The following is a 20,645-nucleotide window of genomic DNA, read 5'->3' as shown; positions in this document are numbered from 1 at the left end:
TGCGCTAAAAGGCCCTTGCATTGCAGTTTGACATTTAGTTAATTCATTAGTGATGTCACATCTACAGCAAAACCAAGGTCTGCCACCCAGTCTGCGTCAGAAAGCTGTGGGACCTCATTTCCTTTCTTCACACAGAACCCCTGAATCTCTTCTCTCAGGTCCCATATTCTTTTCAGCACTTTGCCCAGGCTGAGCCACCTGACAGCTGCATGGTAGGGTATGTCACCATGTTCAGTCTCACTTTCCTTCAAAACTGTCTGTGATTCAATGCTCTTGCCCTGATGAAGTTAACTATTTTAGTTACAACATCAACAACATGGTTCCTTTATAACACTGACTTACACAACACTTCCTGATGTATAATACAATGCAAAAATACCAATTTCTGTTCAGGGTTCATTTCTGTCTCTTTATCCTGCATTCTCTTCAAAAGTCCAACATTTTTCCCTGTCGGATTTAGACAACCATCCGTTGTCACACCTGCCAGCTTGTCCCATTTCAATCCCAACTTTTCCAAACATGCATTTACCTCCGTGAACAGATCACTCCCTGTTGTTGTCCCTTTCATTGACTGCATGGCTTCCAGCTCCTCCGTGATTTTGAAGTCCATAGCTGTCCCACGTAGGAAGAGGAGTAGCTGGGCAGTGTCACGTACATCGCAGCTCTCATCAAAAGCCAAGGAAAAAAAGTCAAAGTTGACCGCTCTGTTCTGCAGCTGAAGTTCCAGCTTTCCCGCGATGTCCTCAATCCTCCTCGTAACAGTGCGTTGGGTCTTATATTTATCTGCATGTTTGGTGACTGTAGTGGCAACTTAAATGGTACTCCTTAAACACAGCGACCTGCCCGCCACAAACTAAGCACACAGCTTTACCTTTCACTTCTGTAAATAAATACTGACGGTCCATGTCTTGTTGAAAAGGCGGCATTCAGTATCGATCTTTGTTTTTTTGCCGTGAGCGTACATCTCGAGAACTAGCCGGCCAGCATCACTCGTAGCTGTTCAGGGCACGAGTGTATTCATAAATAAAAAAAAATAAAAAAACAGCAGCACCCTTTTCAAAATAAGAGCAACAATTCATTGTGAGGTACTTTATATCTGCCTCAAACACAAGCACAAACAAAACTCAGTGAAGGAAGACACAGAAATTGTCCAAAAAAAGTGTTAATGCAGCTGAAGAATAAAAAAAGTCAATGTCACAAAAAAAAAATTGGCTGCTCCATCTGAAGTCTAGGAATGAAAAATACCCCCGGCTCTGTGAGCTTGCTGCTCAATCTTTACCATCCTTACACTTCATTTGTCTAAACGTTCCTTTAGCAGATCATTCAAAGATCTTAATGCTTTTAGACTCTCTCTGGCATTCTGCTAGGCTCCCCATCTCCTCCTCCTCCTCCTCCTCTTCCTCCTCCTGCTCCTCTGTTGTCACCAAACAAACACAGCTTTCTCTTTCAAAAACATTCCCCTCTTTTGTTCCCCGGGCCACGCCCCCTGACACCTGTGGCAAACAGAGGAGAGAGGGACATACATTCCATTACATCTAGTCGGTATCAAAAGTTCTTTTTTAGTATTTGGAATTTGATTGATTCTCGATGCTGTCCTCCCCACAATAACATCATTATCTCTAGTCCCTCTAAGAGGTGATCAGGTCCTGACATGATGACTCTGGACTGGATTCTTTTTCTGCAACTTTTTTTACACACAACATGAAACATTGGAAGCTGCTGAATGCCTCAGAGAGGTGTAGTCACAGTCTCATAAATCATTATTTGTGGGTCTCTGATATCCTTCTCTTCGTCTGGCAGGCCTAGCTGGGGACTAATTAGCAGCATTGTGAGGTACAAGTCGGGGATGAACCTGACACGCTTTGCCCCCACAGACTGCGGCTTACATATGATAGTACACACGTTTGCTGCGTGTGGCAGATGAAAGGCAAGCAGGAGTTGTGCCTGTGGAGCTGCTGCTGCTGGGTGTGACTGGAATGCTCAGTGATCTGCATCTGTCTGTCTTCTGATGCAATCTAGACACTGTCACCGCCTGTTCAACAGGTGGAATAGATAACAAACAACTCCAGTTTATCTGCATCTGTGGCTGAGACATTTACCTACTACGAGTATTTGCATCGACAGGAAATTGAAGAAAGGCCAGAGTTACAATACATTTGTTTACTCATTCATACGAGTAAATGTCAGCTGCCGAAAAGAAGCCTTTTAGAATTTTAATCTGACTTTAATACGATTTCTTTTCTGCCTCCGTGTTGAAATCTGTCCCATCACATCCAAGAATCCCTCCCAAGGTTAGGGGTCTGAACTGAATGTGAATGAGAGGGTTGTCCTTCAGTTTGTTTTGTATTTCCACGTACAAAAGTTTTCCATTTTAGAATTAAATAAATGAAAGATAAATGGAAAATGAGAAGTAACATCGTTAAACCTTCAAACAACCGAACAAGATAATCCACGGGCTGCCGACAGTTTATCTAACTGCTAATAAGCTAAAGAGGTGCAGCGAGAGACACTAACAATCATTATTCAGCTCAGGAAAAGTGATCTAAGTCAATCTACATTTTCTGTTAAAGCTGCACAACAATAGAACTCAATCCCAGCAACAATCAGAGAACCGAATACATTCAGTTTATCTAAATCCCATTTAGAAACCTGGCTAGTGAGGAATCAAAGCACAGTACCACCCTCTGTGTCTGCTCTGCCTCAACCTGCTGTCTTGTTGCTATGTAATATGTTTGTTTGTTTTTTTACTAACATTTCCAATACTATATGTTGCATGTTTTTACTGATTGTATTTACTTGTTATCTAAAATGAAATGTGTCTTTAGGGTGAGTAACAAAATCTTTCCTGTGGCACATTTAGAAATGTGCACTGTCCCTGTTAAATAAAATAAAATAAAAACGAAATAAAGCTGTTCATGTAAACATCAGAAGTTAAAGTAAAATCTCCAATAAAATGTAATAAACAAAATAGAATACATTTATTTATATAAATTTAAATAGTTAAAATAATCTCGAATAAAAATCAATTAAAATAATAGAATACACATATCTATATAAAAATGTGCATGTTTTACTACATTATAAAACATATATATATATATATATATTTATATACTGCTGTGCTTGATGTGACTTGAATCCGACTGCATTGGTTTTTCGATGAAATTGTGCAGCTGTTGTGTACATAAAACCCCTTCACAGCATCTGTGCTGAACAACTATACAATTATGCTGACAGGATTGAAGAAGGGTTTTCAATACATTGTTATATTCAACGATGTATGCAACTACCAAACAGATGCTTGATTAAAAATCTAACTTAATTAGATTATCTTCTCCTCGTTTAAATAGGGACCATACAAATCAGTAATCCCCAAGTTTATTGGTCTGACAAATGTGAAAAGGGTTGTCTTCATTGTTTTTATTTCACGTACAAAGCTTGTTCCATTATTAGGATTATAAATTGAAGATAAATGAACGGAGTATCATCTCTTATCCTAACACCAGACTGAAGATAACTAGGGTGGATTATCAAGACAGCTAGGTTGGGTATAAAAAATATTATTCAGCTCAGAAAAGTGACTAAAGTCAACGACATTTTCTGTTAAAGAAAATTAAATCAGACTTTAGTTCACCTGCAGTAAATCCAGCAGCTACCCTGCAGTATACAAAGCCATTCAAACTAGCTGCACCTTTACCAGCTCTGAGAACACTTTAATGATCAATCATTATAAAACATATCAGAGATATTATTCTGAAATGGCACCAATCAAACAATGACTACTTTTACTGTCGCTACTTTAAGTACATTTAGATGAGAGTACTTTCTACTTTCACTGGAGGAACATTTAGAATGCAGGACTTTTACTGTGACAGAGTATTCCTACACTCTGGTACTTTTACTTCTACTTTACTCAAGTACAAGATCTGAGTACTTCTCCACCTCTGCCTACTAGTGTTCATTATTGTTGTTCGTGCTTGCAAATCATTACATTACAGACTCAATTAACCAATAGATCTGAAGGGGCCCTATTCTGCTAATTTTTAGGTTCATATTTGTATTGTGTCTCTCCTGGGACATGTGTCCATGCTTTAATGTTCAAAACGCTCTTTAGTTTTCTCATACTGCCGGTGCTACAGCACCTCCTGTCACCCTCTGTCTGAAACCAGAGCCTACACCTGAACTATGAGTGTACTGCTGTGCTAGTGTCATCACAGCGTTCTTTTCCCTGCTGCTGTGGCCTGCTCTCACTGTGCCTGTGTTCCTATGTGTCTCCTGCAGGGTGTGAGGAACACTCTGGCAGGGGAGGAGTCCCAGGTGGAACTACTGAAGGCTCAGCTCAAAGAGCTGTTCAGGTTCTCTGAGGACTCACGCCACCTTTCTGATGATGTCCTGGCTGTTGTCAAAGAACATCAGAGGTATGTGAGAGGAAGTGTCTTGCTGTTTAAAAAAACCTGAAAGTCAAAAGTTACTTGTTTATGTTACAGTGTGCCACTGACTTTAGGGGTTATTTGAAATGTGAATGTGTGAACTTGAATTATTAATAAACAGGCTCAGGCCATCAAGGATTTGAAAAAATGTAGTTCATACCTGGCATAGTACATTTTAAAATAATATAAAAACATCCTTGCTATCAAAATGTCAGCTGGAAAGCTTTTCCTGATGAAATAAAAGCAATTATGAGTAATCTATGCAGGGGACTGAGGTAGTGTGGTAACCAAATTGCTTCAAATGGCAAACGACCGCTACTAAAACAAAACACTTAGAGATGTCCCTCCCTTAGCCGTACAATGTGTTGGAGCACTAGCCAATAGCAGTGTGAATGTTACATAATTCAATCAACAGGTGTACAAATCTAACGCTAGCCTATAAAGGAACAGATCAAGGGCACATGACTTCACGCCACCACCGCTAAGCTAAAGGCGTCTAATGTGTGTTGTGATGACGTTAGGTCGTCTCATTTAGACACTTGTTAGCATTGCTGTTAATAAATGGATGGATTGATTGGTGGGTGGATGGATGGATGGATGGATGGATGGATGGATGGCTGGATGGATAGAGATTTTATGACACAAAGAAGCTTCAGATGTTTACCAGTGGGGTATTTACTGATATATTTTATGCATGTAATAAGAAAATCCTATTTCCGGCCTCTAACCAAAAGCACAATAATAAAACCGTCGACTTCAAGAAAAGCTAACAGGAAATGCTAAAATGCTAACTCATTTCTGTGTTTTAGGACTTCCTGCACTACTTTATTTTTGTGTCTCCAGAATCAGTCCCTCTGATCTTAATGTCCCGTTTGCTCACAGTGCGAAGAGCAGAGCGACCAGGCTGTGCTCAGAGTCCGAGTCGGGGCTGAAGAACATCCTGCTGGACCCTCTGCTGGTCTTCGCTCAGTGGAGCCACATGGTGTATCAGGTTCTGGAGAATTCTGCTGAGGTGACTGACTTCTCCAACAACGCCATGATGGTTCAGAACATAGAGGTAAGACACATTACAGTGGCCATATCAAATCTTTCTAACTGTAATGTATCAAATATGAGAGGTGTCCCATAGTGGTTCACCTACAGAGGATCATCCCGTTTTTTATTTATATATATTTGATATTTTGTGGGTTTTCAAGTTGGCCCTGTGGCTTCTTCTGCATTGATAGCTGATAGAGCATTTAGCAGCATGTGAGGATATTTTCTTTGGAGGTGGAGACCACAAATGGAGCTAAAAGAAGGACAGTATTCATAGTTTCACATGTTTAAAACTTCCCTCCACTTCCCCATGTGGGTGAATTCATCTGTTGTGCAGGTTTAAGAAAACACTTGGTAGTTTTCCTCATTTATGCTGGAAAAAACCTAAACTAATGGACTTTGACAGTCTGGTTAAAAATAGTTGGACCAAAACAAAATGATCAGGTTCAGGTAGTAGATCTTCAGTAAAAAGGAATTCACTATAATTGTCTTGATCAAATCAAACTATAACACTGCATTAAAGGTCTCCTATCATGCTTTATTTGAACAATATATTGTAGGGCCATATCTATACAAAACATGTCTGAAGTGTTTTGCTCAAAATACCAAACAGATCCTCCATTGTAGCATGCCTCATCCCCCTCTATTTCAGCCCTGTTCCTGAAGTGCTGATTCTGTGACTGTAGCTTTATATGAACGAGCTGCTGCTGGCCACGCCCCTCGGGAGCTGCTGCTGGCCACGCCCCTTTGGAGCGTCATGATCTCTCCTCTGAAGAGAGTTTTCTACCAGGAGAAACTCAGCTAAACGCTGCCGTGATTAAACGCCATATTATGCTCCAAAGCACATCCAGCATTATTTCTGAAACAGTCTGGAGCTCAAACGTTTCTCTCTCGGTTTACCACAAGGGCAGGACCTTTATATTACACATAGTCTCTCCAGTACAGCGTTAGCTCTGAGTGTTAGCGATGCTTGCTAATGTAAACACAGACCATATTACTTCCAGAACACGTGGGGCATTGTTTCTGATACAGCACATAGCTTGCTCGTTCTCCAGTGTTTACCGCTAGAACAGTGACATTATATGTATTATATACAACAACTCTAAGTCCCTCCTGCTGAATACACACACACCCCAGTTGCGCCATGGCCGGGGCCCACTAGCATTATCCTTAAGCATAAATGTATACAAAACAGTGGTATTAATTGTAATGAAACATAAAGATTATACAACCTGTTGAGCCAACATTAACATTCCTCCCAGACAAACCATTAACTAAGAGGCTTTTCTATTCTCCTTAGTGTTTGGTGTCTGCTAGACACACATTAAGACATAATAGAAATACAGGGAAACTACATGCACAAGAACCTACTTATGGAAGCACAAATGAGTTCATAAATCCATATTCAGGTCTGTTTTGTGTTCAGGCGGTTATTACAAACAGAACAAATCAGACAGACAAACACACCACAGTTGGTTTAAACAAATTGAACAGTTCTGTTGTGGAAGTGAGCCCATAATAAACCTGCAGTCTGTTCAAACAGGGGTTCTAATTACACATCAAAGCTGTTTCACAGAACCCTGCTCTATGCCAGGGGACGCAACTCATCTCTCCTCTTCTGTCAGAAACATGTTTAATGAAACTGTGAGCCTTTTCTAGCAGACAGAGAAGGCTTAATGTCACTATCCCTAATATGTGAGGCTTCTCAGAGTGTTTTAAATTAGTTTTCAGCTCCATGTTAGTGCTCAGAGTTCCACCAGAGAGTAAAGTCAGGAACATGTTCAGCTTCTCCCACAGCTTCCTGTCTACACATTACAGTGGGGATAAACAGTGTCAATCACATCGTCAGGATGCTACATGTCTCCAAGGGTCGCCAAGCTAAAGCTAAAAGAAAATGGGGGGGGGGGTCAGAAATAATATCCCTGCTATCCCCCGCAGCCCGTACCTATACAGATGTCTGAAAAGAAGATCAGATACTTCATTTCAGATGACGATTCAGAACTGTCCAACTTCCAGTCAACGGTACAATAAAGTTGTAAAAGCTTCCCTACCACAGCTCAGAGGAACTCGTTAAAAGTCTAGGAAGTTCAGTCGGAAATGCAGTGTGGAGTAAAGCGGGAAATTAGTAGACACTAATTGTATTATTTCCTTGGGCTGCCCTCGACTAAAGACTTTCGTAGTCGACTAATAGTCGTCAATTCAGACGATTAGTCGTCTGAATTGACGACTAATCGTCTCACGTATATGATATATTATGATTTATGAAAGAGAAAATCATTATAAAAAAATGTTGTTTTTTTCTCCCAATACGGTTTCAGTTTCAAAAGCTGATAAGCAACCTTATTGTAACAGCATGGTACATTGTGCCTCACATGAAATATAAAATACAACTGTAATAATTAACTGTCGAAATATAAATTAAATTGTAGATGTAGAAAGTGCATGGGAGTCACAGCGCACCGCACAGACGGAGCGGTCCACCCGTCAGCGGTACAAACAGCAGAAGCTCCGGTAAGGATTCTTAATGTGTGTGTGAACAAGCAGTGAGCACACACAGTGAGCATTGAGTTGTAGTTTCTATCATTCATATCTGAATATAACAACCCAATAGATACGACACAGGATTTGTTAGGAGTCATAGAAGTCCAGAAAGGGGTTTATATGTTCTCATAAAGGTTTTAGAGGAGCCTTTGAGTGTGAACTTCTCCATTTTTTGTTTATCAATTTGATACTGCTTGAGTTTGTACAGTATCATAATTATTTTGTTTCATTTCATTATTATTTTATTTTCTTCTATTATTGTTTTACACGTTCGAAATAAATAAAATAAAAGAATCTGAGTTTTTAGTCTGATCAGTAGTGGAATGTTGGATGTTAGGATCTGTCTGATTGAGATGAAGTATAGTGGAGCTGCAGAGAAACCCCAGCCTACAAATCCTATTATACTGAATAATCAAAACACATTTCTTTGGTAAAAAAATCCTCTTTAAACACCACATCATGATCATTTTAATATATTTAAAATGATCATGAGAATAATGACTCAATAATGACCAATCCCTCCACTGTACTGAATCTTTTTGCAAATGCAATATCAGCTTAAATAATTGCAATTAGTTTTTTTCTAAGTCGTGCAACAGTAATGACAATGTTAATACAAAATGTGTTTGAAAATCAATGCAACATCACCAAACCATACCGAAGTGTCAACATTTTCTAAAAGGCCAAACAGTGGATTAAGGATTTAATTATGGTGGATTTGATTATAAATATGCACTAATTTATATTAGCACAATATGATTAAATGATTCCAGTTCAGACACAATGCCGTGGCTCCCTTCACTCTTTTCCTATCAAGCCGATAGACGCCTTTTAAACAGACATTTCTAACGTTCTTTCTTGTTTATATTTGTTTTACTGACATAATTGTTGATTTGCTTGGCCTCAGATGGTGGTCTTTAGTCAAAAACAAATCAGACAAAAGAGGCAAAACTCTAGTAAAATAATAAACAACTTAGCTAGTTCGTTCTCTCTTTCTCTCTATTTACAGGATAGTATAACTAAGAAACACACACTGAGAAATAGAATAGAATAAAAAAATATATATGGCACAATGTTATTTCACAACAATCTTGTTGCAGTCACAGGTTGTTATGTCGCAACCAGAGGAAAAATCAAGCTGAAAAAGGGAAGTAAGTAAGGGATAATGTACAGCAACGCGGTCATTATGGGGAAAAGAACAGCCGACAGGCTGATCAAGGAGCCCGCTTATCACACGGCCAGATACTAAACAAAGTTAACGACTCGACCCTTCCGTATTTCTTCCGCTAAGAAAAAAAACACTCCATTCCACGGCGCACCAATGCCTGGAACTGCGACAACTACTTTGTCCAGCAGTGGCTCAGTCAGTAGGGGCTTGGACTGGGAATCGTAGGGTCGCCGGTTCAAGTCCCCGAACAGACTTGAAATATGGAAAGTGGACTGCTGCTTGGAGAGGTCCCAGTTCACCTCCTAGGCCCTGCTGTGGTGCCCTTGAGCAATCCCCCCTCCCCATTGCTCCCCGGGTGCTGCATAATAGCTGCCCACTGCTCCTAGTACTAGGATGGGTTAAATGCAGAGGACCAATTTCACTGTGTGTGCTCTGCTGTGTGCATGTATGTGACTAACAAAGAGGGATTCTATCTATCTACTTTACGGCAGCACTGATCGAGGTTTTCTGTAACTGTTCAAGTGTGTTCACAGTTTCTGATCCACTACCAAGTCCTTAAACCCTGCAGAGCCCAGACCGTGTTCCTGTTGGTGTTTACTTCCTGTCTGTCTTCTTCTGGGGATTTATCTGACGTCCAGCGCTCCGTCTTTAACCTCTTTTCCTTTCTCTTTCTTGATCCTCCTTAACAACAGTCAATAAGTCCTTGACATCGGTCTGCACTACTGGATTAACAACGTGTTCTGAATTGACCAATCAGAATCGTGTATTCAACTAAGCCATGTAATAAGAGAGGATAACTCCTGCTTTGAGATGCAACAGGGAACGTTTTTGGAAAGACGGATAGTGCATGTCGCACCAGTACGACCTCATTTGTCTAGGGTGTCTTTTTATTTAAAAAAGCATCATTTAAGTACAGTGTTCATGTTCGTACTTTATTGTATAGCATTTTCAGTGAGTCCTTGAGATGTGCGTTCATTGTAAACAACAGATAGTTATTGTCCATGAATGTATAAACTTGAACAACTGAATAGAAAGAGAGTTAAAAAAAAGCAAAAGTGAAGGATAAAGTGCACGTCAGTAGTGTTATTGCACTGCAGGCTGGTGTGTGTATGTGCTGATTTCTGAAGTTTATTTTCCTGTGGTAGCGGCTGCTGCGGGACAGTGTGCAGCTGCAGGAGCGTCTGAGCCTGCTGCAGGTGAAGGGGGAGCTGCTGGACTCGGTATTCGGTCCTGAGAAAGCCGACGGTCTGCAGGGAGAGCTCACAGCTGCCGTCAGGAACAGAGAGCTGCTGCACACCCAGCTGCTGCAGAGGAAGAGCCGGCTGCAGGTAACCACAGGCTGCTACACTGCATCTCAAATATTCATGTGTCCTGCCCCCACCATGGAGAAAACCCAAGCTGTCCTACAGGCAGGAAGAACATACAGAAATAATGAGTCCTGCACCACTCCCAGAACTGTAGTCTTCAGATACAACCTATTCTAACTCAGAGGACATTCATCAGACTCCACACTGCCCCCCCATGAAAAAAGATTCAAAGGCTTCATTTGTCATAGGAAATCTTAAGTCTAAGGCTCCTCAAGCAATGCAACACACGATACTACTGAGAGACTTTGTAGCATGCTCTGATGATGTTCTTTATGCTTTATGAATGACGACAGAGACACATATTCTTCATGACCAAGGTTGGAATTAAAATAAAGAAAGTGAAACTTATGCTTTTCACCCTCATCCTAAAAATAAATACAGATGTATTTATAATAAAGTAGTTATGCCTGAACCTATCACTTTGAATATCACAACTCAAACGTGTATTAAAACATTTAAGCAACCCCACACAGCTCAGTGAACACTGAAATGTGGACTTTATTTGGTCATTTCAGTAAAAAACTAACGTTCACATTTCTCCTTTTGATTAATAACAAAGTTTTAAACTGCTTAATAAGCACCGTAACTTTCATGAAACGCATTTCTCCGTCACGATCGGCTGTTTCCGTGAACGGCCAAATGTTGTGTCACGGTTAATGTTGCTGCCGTAAGGCATTGTGGGAGAGCATTTTCTCCTTTCCTTTCGTAAAGAAGGTCCAGTGTGTCCTAAAGGAGGTTATAAAGGAAGTTTCAGAGCTCCTTTCCTATCATCAAGAGCATTCCAACAACTCTTATCATGGCGGCCACTGAGGATCTTCCGGGTCATTCCACTCCGTTAGGAACCTTCCTAAGATATACTGACTATTCGACCGTAACCATGATTGTTGAATGAAGTTGCAGGAGTAGGAAAACATTTGCATATAAAGAAAGAAGAAAAGGATCAAACTGAATGTAAAATTAAATACTGTACACTAATATAGCGAAGTGTAGATGTGATGACAGAACTGATGTGTGTCTGAACAGTGTGAATGTGTTCTTTAGCAGCCACCTCTTGCCCCACAGTGCGAGGTCACAATTCCTCCAGAGGTGAAGGCTGGCCCTCAGACTAGCTGCAGGTAGATCTAAAAATAACTCCACACTTCTGAAGTTCCACACATTCCACAGGTCTTTGTCATTCCTTTGACAAAGAGGTGAGACACTTGCATACACACTCAATAAACACCTCCTGCTTATTATCATCCCTGGAAGACTAAAAAGTGGTTTAACATGTCATGAAGCCAGAGGCGGGGAGTACATTTACTCAAGTACAGTACTTAAGTACACTTTTGAGATACTTGTACTTGAGTATTGCCATTTCATGCTACTTTATACTTCTACTCCTTTACATTTAAAAGAGAAATAATGTTATTTTACTGACTTTCTTTAACATCTTTAGCTACTTTTAACAAAATGCCTCACTATTTCAATATTTCACAAAAAGTCAATCAGTAAAAATGCTACTTAAATTATTTAGAAAAATCACATATTTAAATATAATTATATTCACATATAAAGGCAATTTTTCTGAACAATGATTTCTTTTTGGACTTCAAGTACATTTGGCTGATAACACTTTTGTACTTTTTTGATTTTAAATGCAAGACTTTAACTGTAAAACAGTATTTTGACATGAATTTATTACTCTGAATTCTTCTTCCACCTCTGGATGAACTGTAAACTAGAAGACCCACGCTTTAGTCTGGAGGAGGACAATAAACACAGTACACAATCCAGGCTGAATTACAATATATTTCTTCTGTACTCTCAGGGCTTAATCTCCAGAACCAAGGACTTTCAAGACGCCTATGATTCGATCCGCTCCAAGCTGTCAGGTCTCCGGGACCAGCTGGTGGCGGCTGACTGCCTGCAGCCCGACATCCTGGCTAAGAAGAGCCAGTCTGACCAGTTTACGGTGAGTCTAATCCCAGACCACACCAGGGCCAACTCCCAGACAGCCAGCTCTTCTGTTCAAGACGCTCGCCATGGTGACAGGAGATTAGCACAGTGCAACAATATGTGTTTTCGCTGGTGACTTCACCTTTTACAAAAGGAGGCCCTAATGCGTGCTGAAATGATGTTTACACAGTTAGATCCATTAAAAACAAATAGCTTTTTGATTCATTACATTCACTACATATCAGTCATCAGTCAGGGTGCGCTGTGATGTGTTGTTCTACCTTCAGGCAGGTTTCAATTGATTCCAGCTGACAATGAAACATAACCGTGAACACTGTTTGCTTTGGTTGTTGTCAAAAGGATTGATTTATTATTAAAGATCCTGCAGCGACTTTAATATTGCAGTGATTAGATATCTGTGACACAACGAGAAAACACTAGTTGTCTGAAATGAATTGTGTGTTATCAAATCAATCAAAAACACCTTATTAATCTCAGAGGGAAATTGGGTTTTTATGACAGTTGCACTTAGGTTGATCCGATGCCAACAAAGAGTGTGGGACAAAGAGTGTGTTACTGCAACGATAAGAGCTAGCTTACATTCAAATATAATGTCTATCCAACCCCTAATTGAACCCTTTATATAGTGGTGCAGGAATGAGTCCTAAAACCCGGAAGTGAGTTAGCATTTTACCACTTCCGGTTCCCTCGTCTCAGAGTCAGTGGGATTTCTCCGTAGATTTTGGAAAATAGCTGGAAATAAGGTCTGTGATTGACAAGAATAGAGAGACAGATCACATTTTGTTCCACAACATTAAATACATCAGCAGTGACCCCCAATTATATAACATATCAGTCCGAACACATCATAACCATTGAACAGTTTTAAGGTTTGACTTTCTGTCCCTCTTATATTCCACTCCCTCACTGACTGTCTTTAATTCAGTGAGAGAGCGGAGTTCTAGCCTGTCCGGCCAGGATTTTAAATCGGGGCTGAAATGGTGTCAGGGCCATTCTCATACACATGTAAAGGAGCTCATTGGTTAGCCTGGAATGATATTTAGTTTTAATTAAGTTCATGTTGGAGAAAGCTGCCTCGCAGCTGTATGTGGAGCCAAACATGGTGAAGATGTATTGGACTACTTTCCTCAGACCTGGAAAAGCTGTCTCGGAGACTATTGAGCCAGAAAGTGGCAGGGTCAGTTCTTCCAAATTGCTCTTTCAGGGCCACGTCTGCTTGGAGATCCACCAGGTGCATCTGAAGAGGCCCGGCATTTGCCCACTTGAAGTGCTGTGTGACTTCCTTTGAGAACTCCCTGACATCTGTGATAAGAAATGGGTTCTGAATAGGGCTGAACGATTAATTGCATTTGCGATAATATCGCAATATGCCAAAACGAGATTTTCCAACCGCAAAGGCTGCGATTTGACTGGCTCGGCTCGCAAGTCACGTGGCCAGATCACGTGACCTGCGAGCGAGCCGAGCAAAGCCAAGCAGGCAGGGAAAGAAGTCAACGCTGCGCTTGAACCTGTTGCACAATGGCCTCAGGCTCGTCAGAAGAGTGCACGGCTGGAAGTTTGGTACCAAAGAGGGGCGGCACGTCAGTGGTGTGGAATTATTTTGGCTTTAAAAAGGAAGATGCTGCGCAACGTCAGGTATTGTGCAGAACGTGCCTCGCTACTGTTGCTACCTCACGAGGTTCACGATTGTAATCACGATTGATTTATTGCTTGTGTTTGTTGAAAAATACATGAGAAGAGGACCTTGAAAAAATAATTGCATATTAAATCGCAATTGCAATATTGAGGAAAACAAATCGCAATTAGATTATTTTCCAAAATCGTTCAGCCCTAGTTCTGAATGAACATGGTGAGCTGCCGTCCAAAGCTAAAGCTTTCAAAACGTTTGCTGAAGTTTACAATCAGCTTATCAACAAAGTCAACAAAGGAAGACACATGTCTCTGTCCCCGAACCTGTTCCTGCACTGCTGGGAAGTGTGGACAGTCTCCCTGCAGATCTTCCTTGAACACTTCAAGTTTCCTCAGCTGTCATCAATTCACAAATTGAATTGTCCTTGCCCTGTAGCTTCAAATTCAGTTCATTCAGATGTGAAGTGATATCAACCAAGAAAAAAAAAGAGAGAAAACTGTTCCCTTCTGAGTTCTCATCTCTGCCAAGAAAGCTGCTACTTCCCTTCTGATGGACCAAAAGCGCTCCAACACCCTGCCTTTGCTGAGCCATCTCACATTGTTGTGCAGCAATAGATCAGTGTTTGCATCAACATCTCTGAGGAATACACTAACCATGCAATGCTGATAAGGAAGAGGATGCCCTGAGAAAATGTATCATTTTCATCATTGTGTTCATCACCTCAGCATGCTCATCTGACAGGGAGGAGCACAAGACAGATTAATGGATTATGCCATGGTAAGAGATGAACTCAGGATTGTCCTCTTTCATTCTTGACACAGCTCCTTTCTCCCTGTTATTGAAACTACTGGTTTTGGCTCTATTCCTCACTTTGTCAACATCTCCTCAATGGCCAGGTAGATGTCCTCTCCTCTTGTACTGGTCTGAGGGGAGTTACACCTAACATGTCTTCACAGAACACTTTCTTGTGTTTGTTGAAGAACCTTACGTAAACAGCTGAGCATTGTCAGAAACATCAGTGGACTCATCTACAGCTAAGCCTACACATGGTGCCTTGTGAAGGGCTTCATCCAGCTGGGCTGCACATCCTGGGTTAATATCTCACTTTTTCTTTGTGGCTGATGATGCCGACACAGGTATTTGCTTTATTTTTTCACACAGCTCTTCTTTTGGTTTTCCCTCAAGCAAGGTTTCAGCTACTGCACTCATGCACTCCTTGACAACCCGTCCATCAGTAAATGTTTTTTAGTTTTTTTTATTTCCCTGTCTCCCGCTAACTTGTCTCTTCACTCACTCTTCTCTTTGTCTTCTCTCCCTGTCTCCCGCTAACTTGTCTCTTCACTCACTCTTCTCTCCGTCTTCTCTCCCTGTCTCCCGCTAACTTGTCTCTTCTCTCAGTCTTCTCTCCCTGTCTCCCGCTAACTTGTCTCGTCTCTCCGTCTTCTCTCTCTGTCTCCTGCTAACTCGTCTCTCCCCTCGCTCTTCTCTCCGTCTTCTCTCTGTCTCCTGCTAACTTGTCTCTTCACTCACTCTTCTCTCTCTGTCTCCCGCTAACTTGTCTCTTCTCTCATTCTTCTCTTCGTCTTCTCTCCCTGTTTCCCACTAACTTGACTCTTCTTCTTGTGTTTATCTCCCTGTATCGCTCACTCGTCTCTTCCGCCCCCTGTTGGCGCCGGTTAAAATGGAATTGCCCCGTCAAAATGAAAATCCCTTATTGATCTATTGATTATAGGTCCGGGTCCGTATAGGTTGGCGTCAGGGTTCGGACCCGGACCGCGGTACGCCTGTTAGAGAACTATGTTGTACGTCATTACGGCGAACACGTTAACACTCCTGCTAAGCTTGTTAGCTCAAAACAATATCAGACTGGTGATTGAAACCGCCATGACTTATAGTTAAACTCAGTGTGGCTAAAAGGAAAAGCTTTGTTAAAATATGCAAGCGCGCGAAAGTCAGTTGAAACGATCTTAAGATGGTGTGGCGTTGAAGTCGTGCGACCCTGCTGTAATCCTCTGTACTTCGTTTATATTATAACTTTGGCAGGTTGCTTCTGGCGATTAGATTTATGATTGTAAAATGATAAAAGTAGGGTAGAAATGTGGAGATTATCCGGCTGAACAAATTGTGCATTTATCCAACAGTTTTTCACAGATCTTATTTTTTACAATATTCAAAATCCTACTGAGAAATTGCATTGCTTTTTAGCCCACGCACAGCTTACTTCCGGGTCGGCCTACAAAAATACATCATCCATGCACCACTCTATTGAAACTATTAGCCTATAAATATTAATAACACACTTTACTATGGCTTAACTGTTTCAGGTTCAGGTTCTTTATTTGTACCTGTAGGTAGATTTAGTTAGCAGTTAAAAAGACATAGGATCCATCCTGACACACTTCACAAACACAGACAACACACACATCTCTTTATAAAAGTACACGCAGCTCCATCAAATTTCAAAAGAAAAACACTACAATGAACACTGAGTTTCAAAACTCATAAATAAGTTAATAAATAGGCATCTGTGTGACGCTGCTATGATTTCTTAATTTGTGCAATAGCTGCTGGGATAAAGCTGTTTTTATACCGCATGGTTTCTACTCTTTGGGACAACTAACCTCCGGCCCGAAGGAAGAAGCTTAAATTCAGAGTTAGAGACTTAGAGATTGCACAAACTATTAAGTGAAGGAATTAAATGCAATTGCTTTAAAATGATATTTTTCCCTCCAAACTATCGTATCTGAGTCTGGATAAATGACTGTAGCTAGCTTACTACCACAGACCTGTATGGTTAGGACTCCTCTACAGGGTGGTTAATGTTCTTTATTTCAGCTGCTGTTACCATGTCTGTTTGGTTATCCTCTTTTTGGTTTCAGGAAGAATGTATCCATGGACTTTATTCTTTATGAGCCTGGCATTTCTTTTTTTGCATGTAGTGTCGCTTCAAATCACCTCCGTGCGGGGTTAAGAAAAAATCTGTCAAAAATCTCTGAGGGAATCAACCTCCACCGGCTACACCCATAAGTAAATACATACCTTTGTTGATTGACATCTGACATCGCTAATGGTGACAGCCCTCTCTTGCTTTCTAAACAGCATTGGAGAAAAGCCAAGGTTAAGACGGGTGACTGTCAATCCAAAGCCTAAATGTGTGTGAAAAATGATAAAAATGCTGTCCTGCACATAGCATGTTTATACAAACATAAAATGAAGTAAAAGTATGCAATAAAAGTCGTAGTCACTGGGACACAGCGTCTAAGGCACAGAAACGAGGCAGCACATCTCCACAGAGACACTCTGAAGACTCAGGCTCATGCTGAAGACATGACAAAGCTGATGCTATTTTATCTTTTTGTGTCCTCAGGTGATCCAGAAGGACCTGGAGGACTGCGAGGCCCACATCACAACGCTGGAGACTCTGGTGTCGTCCAGTCCCAGCAACAGGACTCAGTTTGAGAGGCTCTACGCCGACTGGAAACATCTGCACACAGCAGCCCGGGTGAGACAGGAGTGATGAGAGGCATATTTTGTACAGCACTCTCCGTACAAAGGAAGCAGCTCAAAGGGCTTTAACTACATGGCACACACGCATGTAGCACATGTATATTATATATAGGATTTCAAGGGATACAAGGAGGTAAAAAAGGGAAGAGCATACACAAATGTCCAGAAGTTCTTAGTAGATAAATCAAGTGAGAAAGAGACGAGACAAAATAAATGAATGAATTAAATAAAATAAACAATAATATAATTTAAATATATATTTGAAATAAAACAATATAAAAAATAACAAGAATAATAAGAAAGAATAAAACGGAATTCAAGGAATATGTCGCTAATTAAAGTTTCAGTTATTAGAGAGTTTGACATTTCCCTGATTCCCTTTCCTGTAGTGTAAATTGTCAAATCCCCCCCCTGCCTCAAACGCCTCCATTGGACTCCTTTGTTTACTTCCAGAACATAGTGACATCCCTTTGTAACACTTGTGCTTCTATTGTCTTACACTCCAACACATTGTACGTGACAGGCTAAGGGGCGGGACATCCCTGAGTGCTTGAACAATCACAACAGAGACGGCCAGCTAACCAATCATAGCACACTGGTTTCAGACAGAGGGTGAAAAGTTAAGAGCTTTTTTGAACATTAAAGCATGGAGACATGTCTCAGTAGAGACACTAGAGCTTTTTGTAAGGATATTTCAAATGAATACCAACTGGGAGGAATGTTCTTCTTTCTCTTGTTTTTGTTAAAGCCTGGCAGCGTGGTTCTGAATTAGCTGCAGATTTGAAATTGACTTTTTGGGAAGACCTGTAGGAAGAGCCTTACAGTAGTCCGACCCACTTGAGACAAACAAGCTGTTTTGGTAACACTTTTTGAATGTGATTTTAAACTTAAGTCATATAAGGTGACAGTGAGGTACAAACTGGCGGGTAATGCTAGAGAATGCATACAATGAGAAAGTCAAGCACAAACCACTGACTGATGGTACCGAAAATCTCTGTGAGATGGTAACTGTACACACATCCTTTACTCTAGTAAAAGTACAGATGCTCGTGTTTAAAAAAAGTACTGACTAAACTTCTTTACTCAATTAAAAGTAAAGAAGTGTTGGCTTTCAAATGTAATCACGTAAAAAGTACCGATAACTACCAACTGTTTTATAGAGTACCTGGTGAATGGACCTCACTTTATATTAATAGACCCTCAAAGATCTTCCATTTCATATTGTAATAATGTCATCGTTAGCTCATGAATGTTTCAACAGGGAACAACCACCATTTAGAACACAAGCAAAGAAAACCAGCGTGGGGACAGGGACAAAAAAGGAAGTTCCTGGGTTTTGGGTCGTCACTATTTGCATCGCATTCGCCATGAATCAGTTTGTGCGCCGACAATTGCCAACATCTCCCTCATGTATGGCCATGGGTGAGGGAGATGAATATCTCCGCTGCTCTCTGTATTTTCACAAAGTTCCTCCCCCTTCTCTACCTCTTCTACCCTTACGTCCGCAGTTATTCAGCTAGCTGGTACTGGTGCGGTTTGCAGTTGCTTGCGGTTCAAAGGATGATGGGAATAGTTCTCTTTGGTCCCTCTTAAAAGAAGACCAGGAAGTGATGGGTACGGATCATGTTAAAATCATGGATGTATAACAACTGGATACGGCGTTGGAGGCGGGGCCTCGTTCATTCCTATGAGAGCTGCTCATTGGCGCATGAAGACAAAATGGCCTGAAATTCTCGAGAGCAAAACGTCATAAATGACCAATCATGCCTGGCTGTCGAGAGCATAGAGCATGCGCAGTTGAGTTTCCCCTTAAGCCCCGCCCCCAATCTCCCGCTTCGGCTCAGTAGAATGAATGGAGAGAGAAACTAAATCTGGATTTACCTTTTAGTGCATTTCACAACTTTAAGGACCTAATGTTTTTAATAAGGGCTATAAAATGGTTCATACTGGGTATTTAGTTGTTTTTTTTAAATTATCTACTGATTTACAGACGTCTCTTTCCTATGTAAGTCAAGGGGAAAAGTCTTTCTGGGCCCAGTGACGTCACGGACTGATGTAGATGTTGCAGTACCCGCTGTTCGGCCACTATCAATTTTCTCAAAGACCGGAGCACTTCCTGGGGGCTTGACCAAAATCAATCGGCACATGATGACTCTAAATAATAATGATCACGCCACCAAGTGCAGATTCAAACTAAAGTAAGCAACCGGTTCTGAAGTGTAAGAAGTAGAAAGTACAGGTATTTAAATTAAAAATGTAAGAAGTATAAAAAGTCGTCAGAAGTAAAGAGTAAAGTACTGATACCAGAAAAATGTACTTAAGTACAGTAACTAAGTATTAATACTCCACTACCTCTGACTGTACAGCATTGTGCTCATTCAAAGTTAGTGTGATGCAGGGACGAAAGACAGACCAGGTTTGCACAGGAGAGGAATAAAAAGCAATCCAAAACTAAACAGGGGAACTTTGGCCCAACCCTGAACATTGATAGCAGTATCGGCTGAGAAATTTGTACCTGTGACATCCGAGTCATTTCATGCATAGTTAAAGCTGCAGAATATGAATAATGCATCAAATGATTGTGTAATACGGGTAAATGGCTGCTCATTGGGATGAAATGATAAATAGTGATCTCTTTGACTGCTTGCAAATATTAAACCTTAAGCAAACAGTCATTTTTAACAAGCAAAGTTATTTAACAGAGAGGAGCAGCAGCCTCACTTTACACACTGCCAGCTCTCAGCTCTGAGCAAGTTAGCCAATTATTCTGAAGCTCACAGGGCCTTAAAGGCCACAGATAATAAAAACACCAATTTACCCTCTGCAGCCATACATTCCTTCAATGGGAAACTTGAAAGAGGAACTTTAAAAGGAAACTTTTATGGCAAACTTCAACAGGATGGGTCTCTGGTAACACAGGAACACAGAGGAGGCACTAGACAGAGGTGCTTGTGTAACACTGGCATCACACATAAGCACCATTTTCCTCCAAATTGAACAGATGTTCTAGA

At 40.9% G+C, this 20,645-nt stretch overlaps 1 protein-coding gene across 2 annotated transcripts in view; it reads left to right on the top strand.

Annotated features, from left to right (window-relative positions):
- The window catches only part of syne3 (spectrin repeat containing, nuclear envelope family member 3), a 78,593-nt gene that overhangs the window by 26,188 nt on the left and 31,760 nt on the right, over positions 1–20,645 (top strand). For both annotated transcript variants that reach the window (XM_063908704.1, XM_063908703.1), the window contains exons 7-11: positions 4,282–4,418; positions 5,313–5,487; positions 10,320–10,502; positions 12,349–12,492; positions 17,495–17,629. In XM_063908704.1, the coding sequence (XP_063764774.1) occupies positions 4,282–4,418; positions 5,313–5,487; positions 10,320–10,502; positions 12,349–12,492; positions 17,495–17,629 (774 nt within the window). The remainder of the gene's footprint in view (positions 1–4,281; positions 4,419–5,312; positions 5,488–10,319; positions 10,503–12,348; positions 12,493–17,494; positions 17,630–20,645) is intronic.

This window comes from Eleginops maclovinus, chromosome 19, assembly GCF_036324505.1.
Source record: "Eleginops maclovinus isolate JMC-PN-2008 ecotype Puerto Natales chromosome 19, JC_Emac_rtc_rv5, whole genome shotgun sequence".
Classification (NCBI taxonomy): domain Eukaryota; kingdom Metazoa; phylum Chordata; class Actinopteri; order Perciformes; family Eleginopidae; genus Eleginops; species Eleginops maclovinus.
The sequence above is the reverse complement of the archived record's forward strand: the minus strand, read 5'-3'. Positions and strand labels throughout refer to the sequence as shown.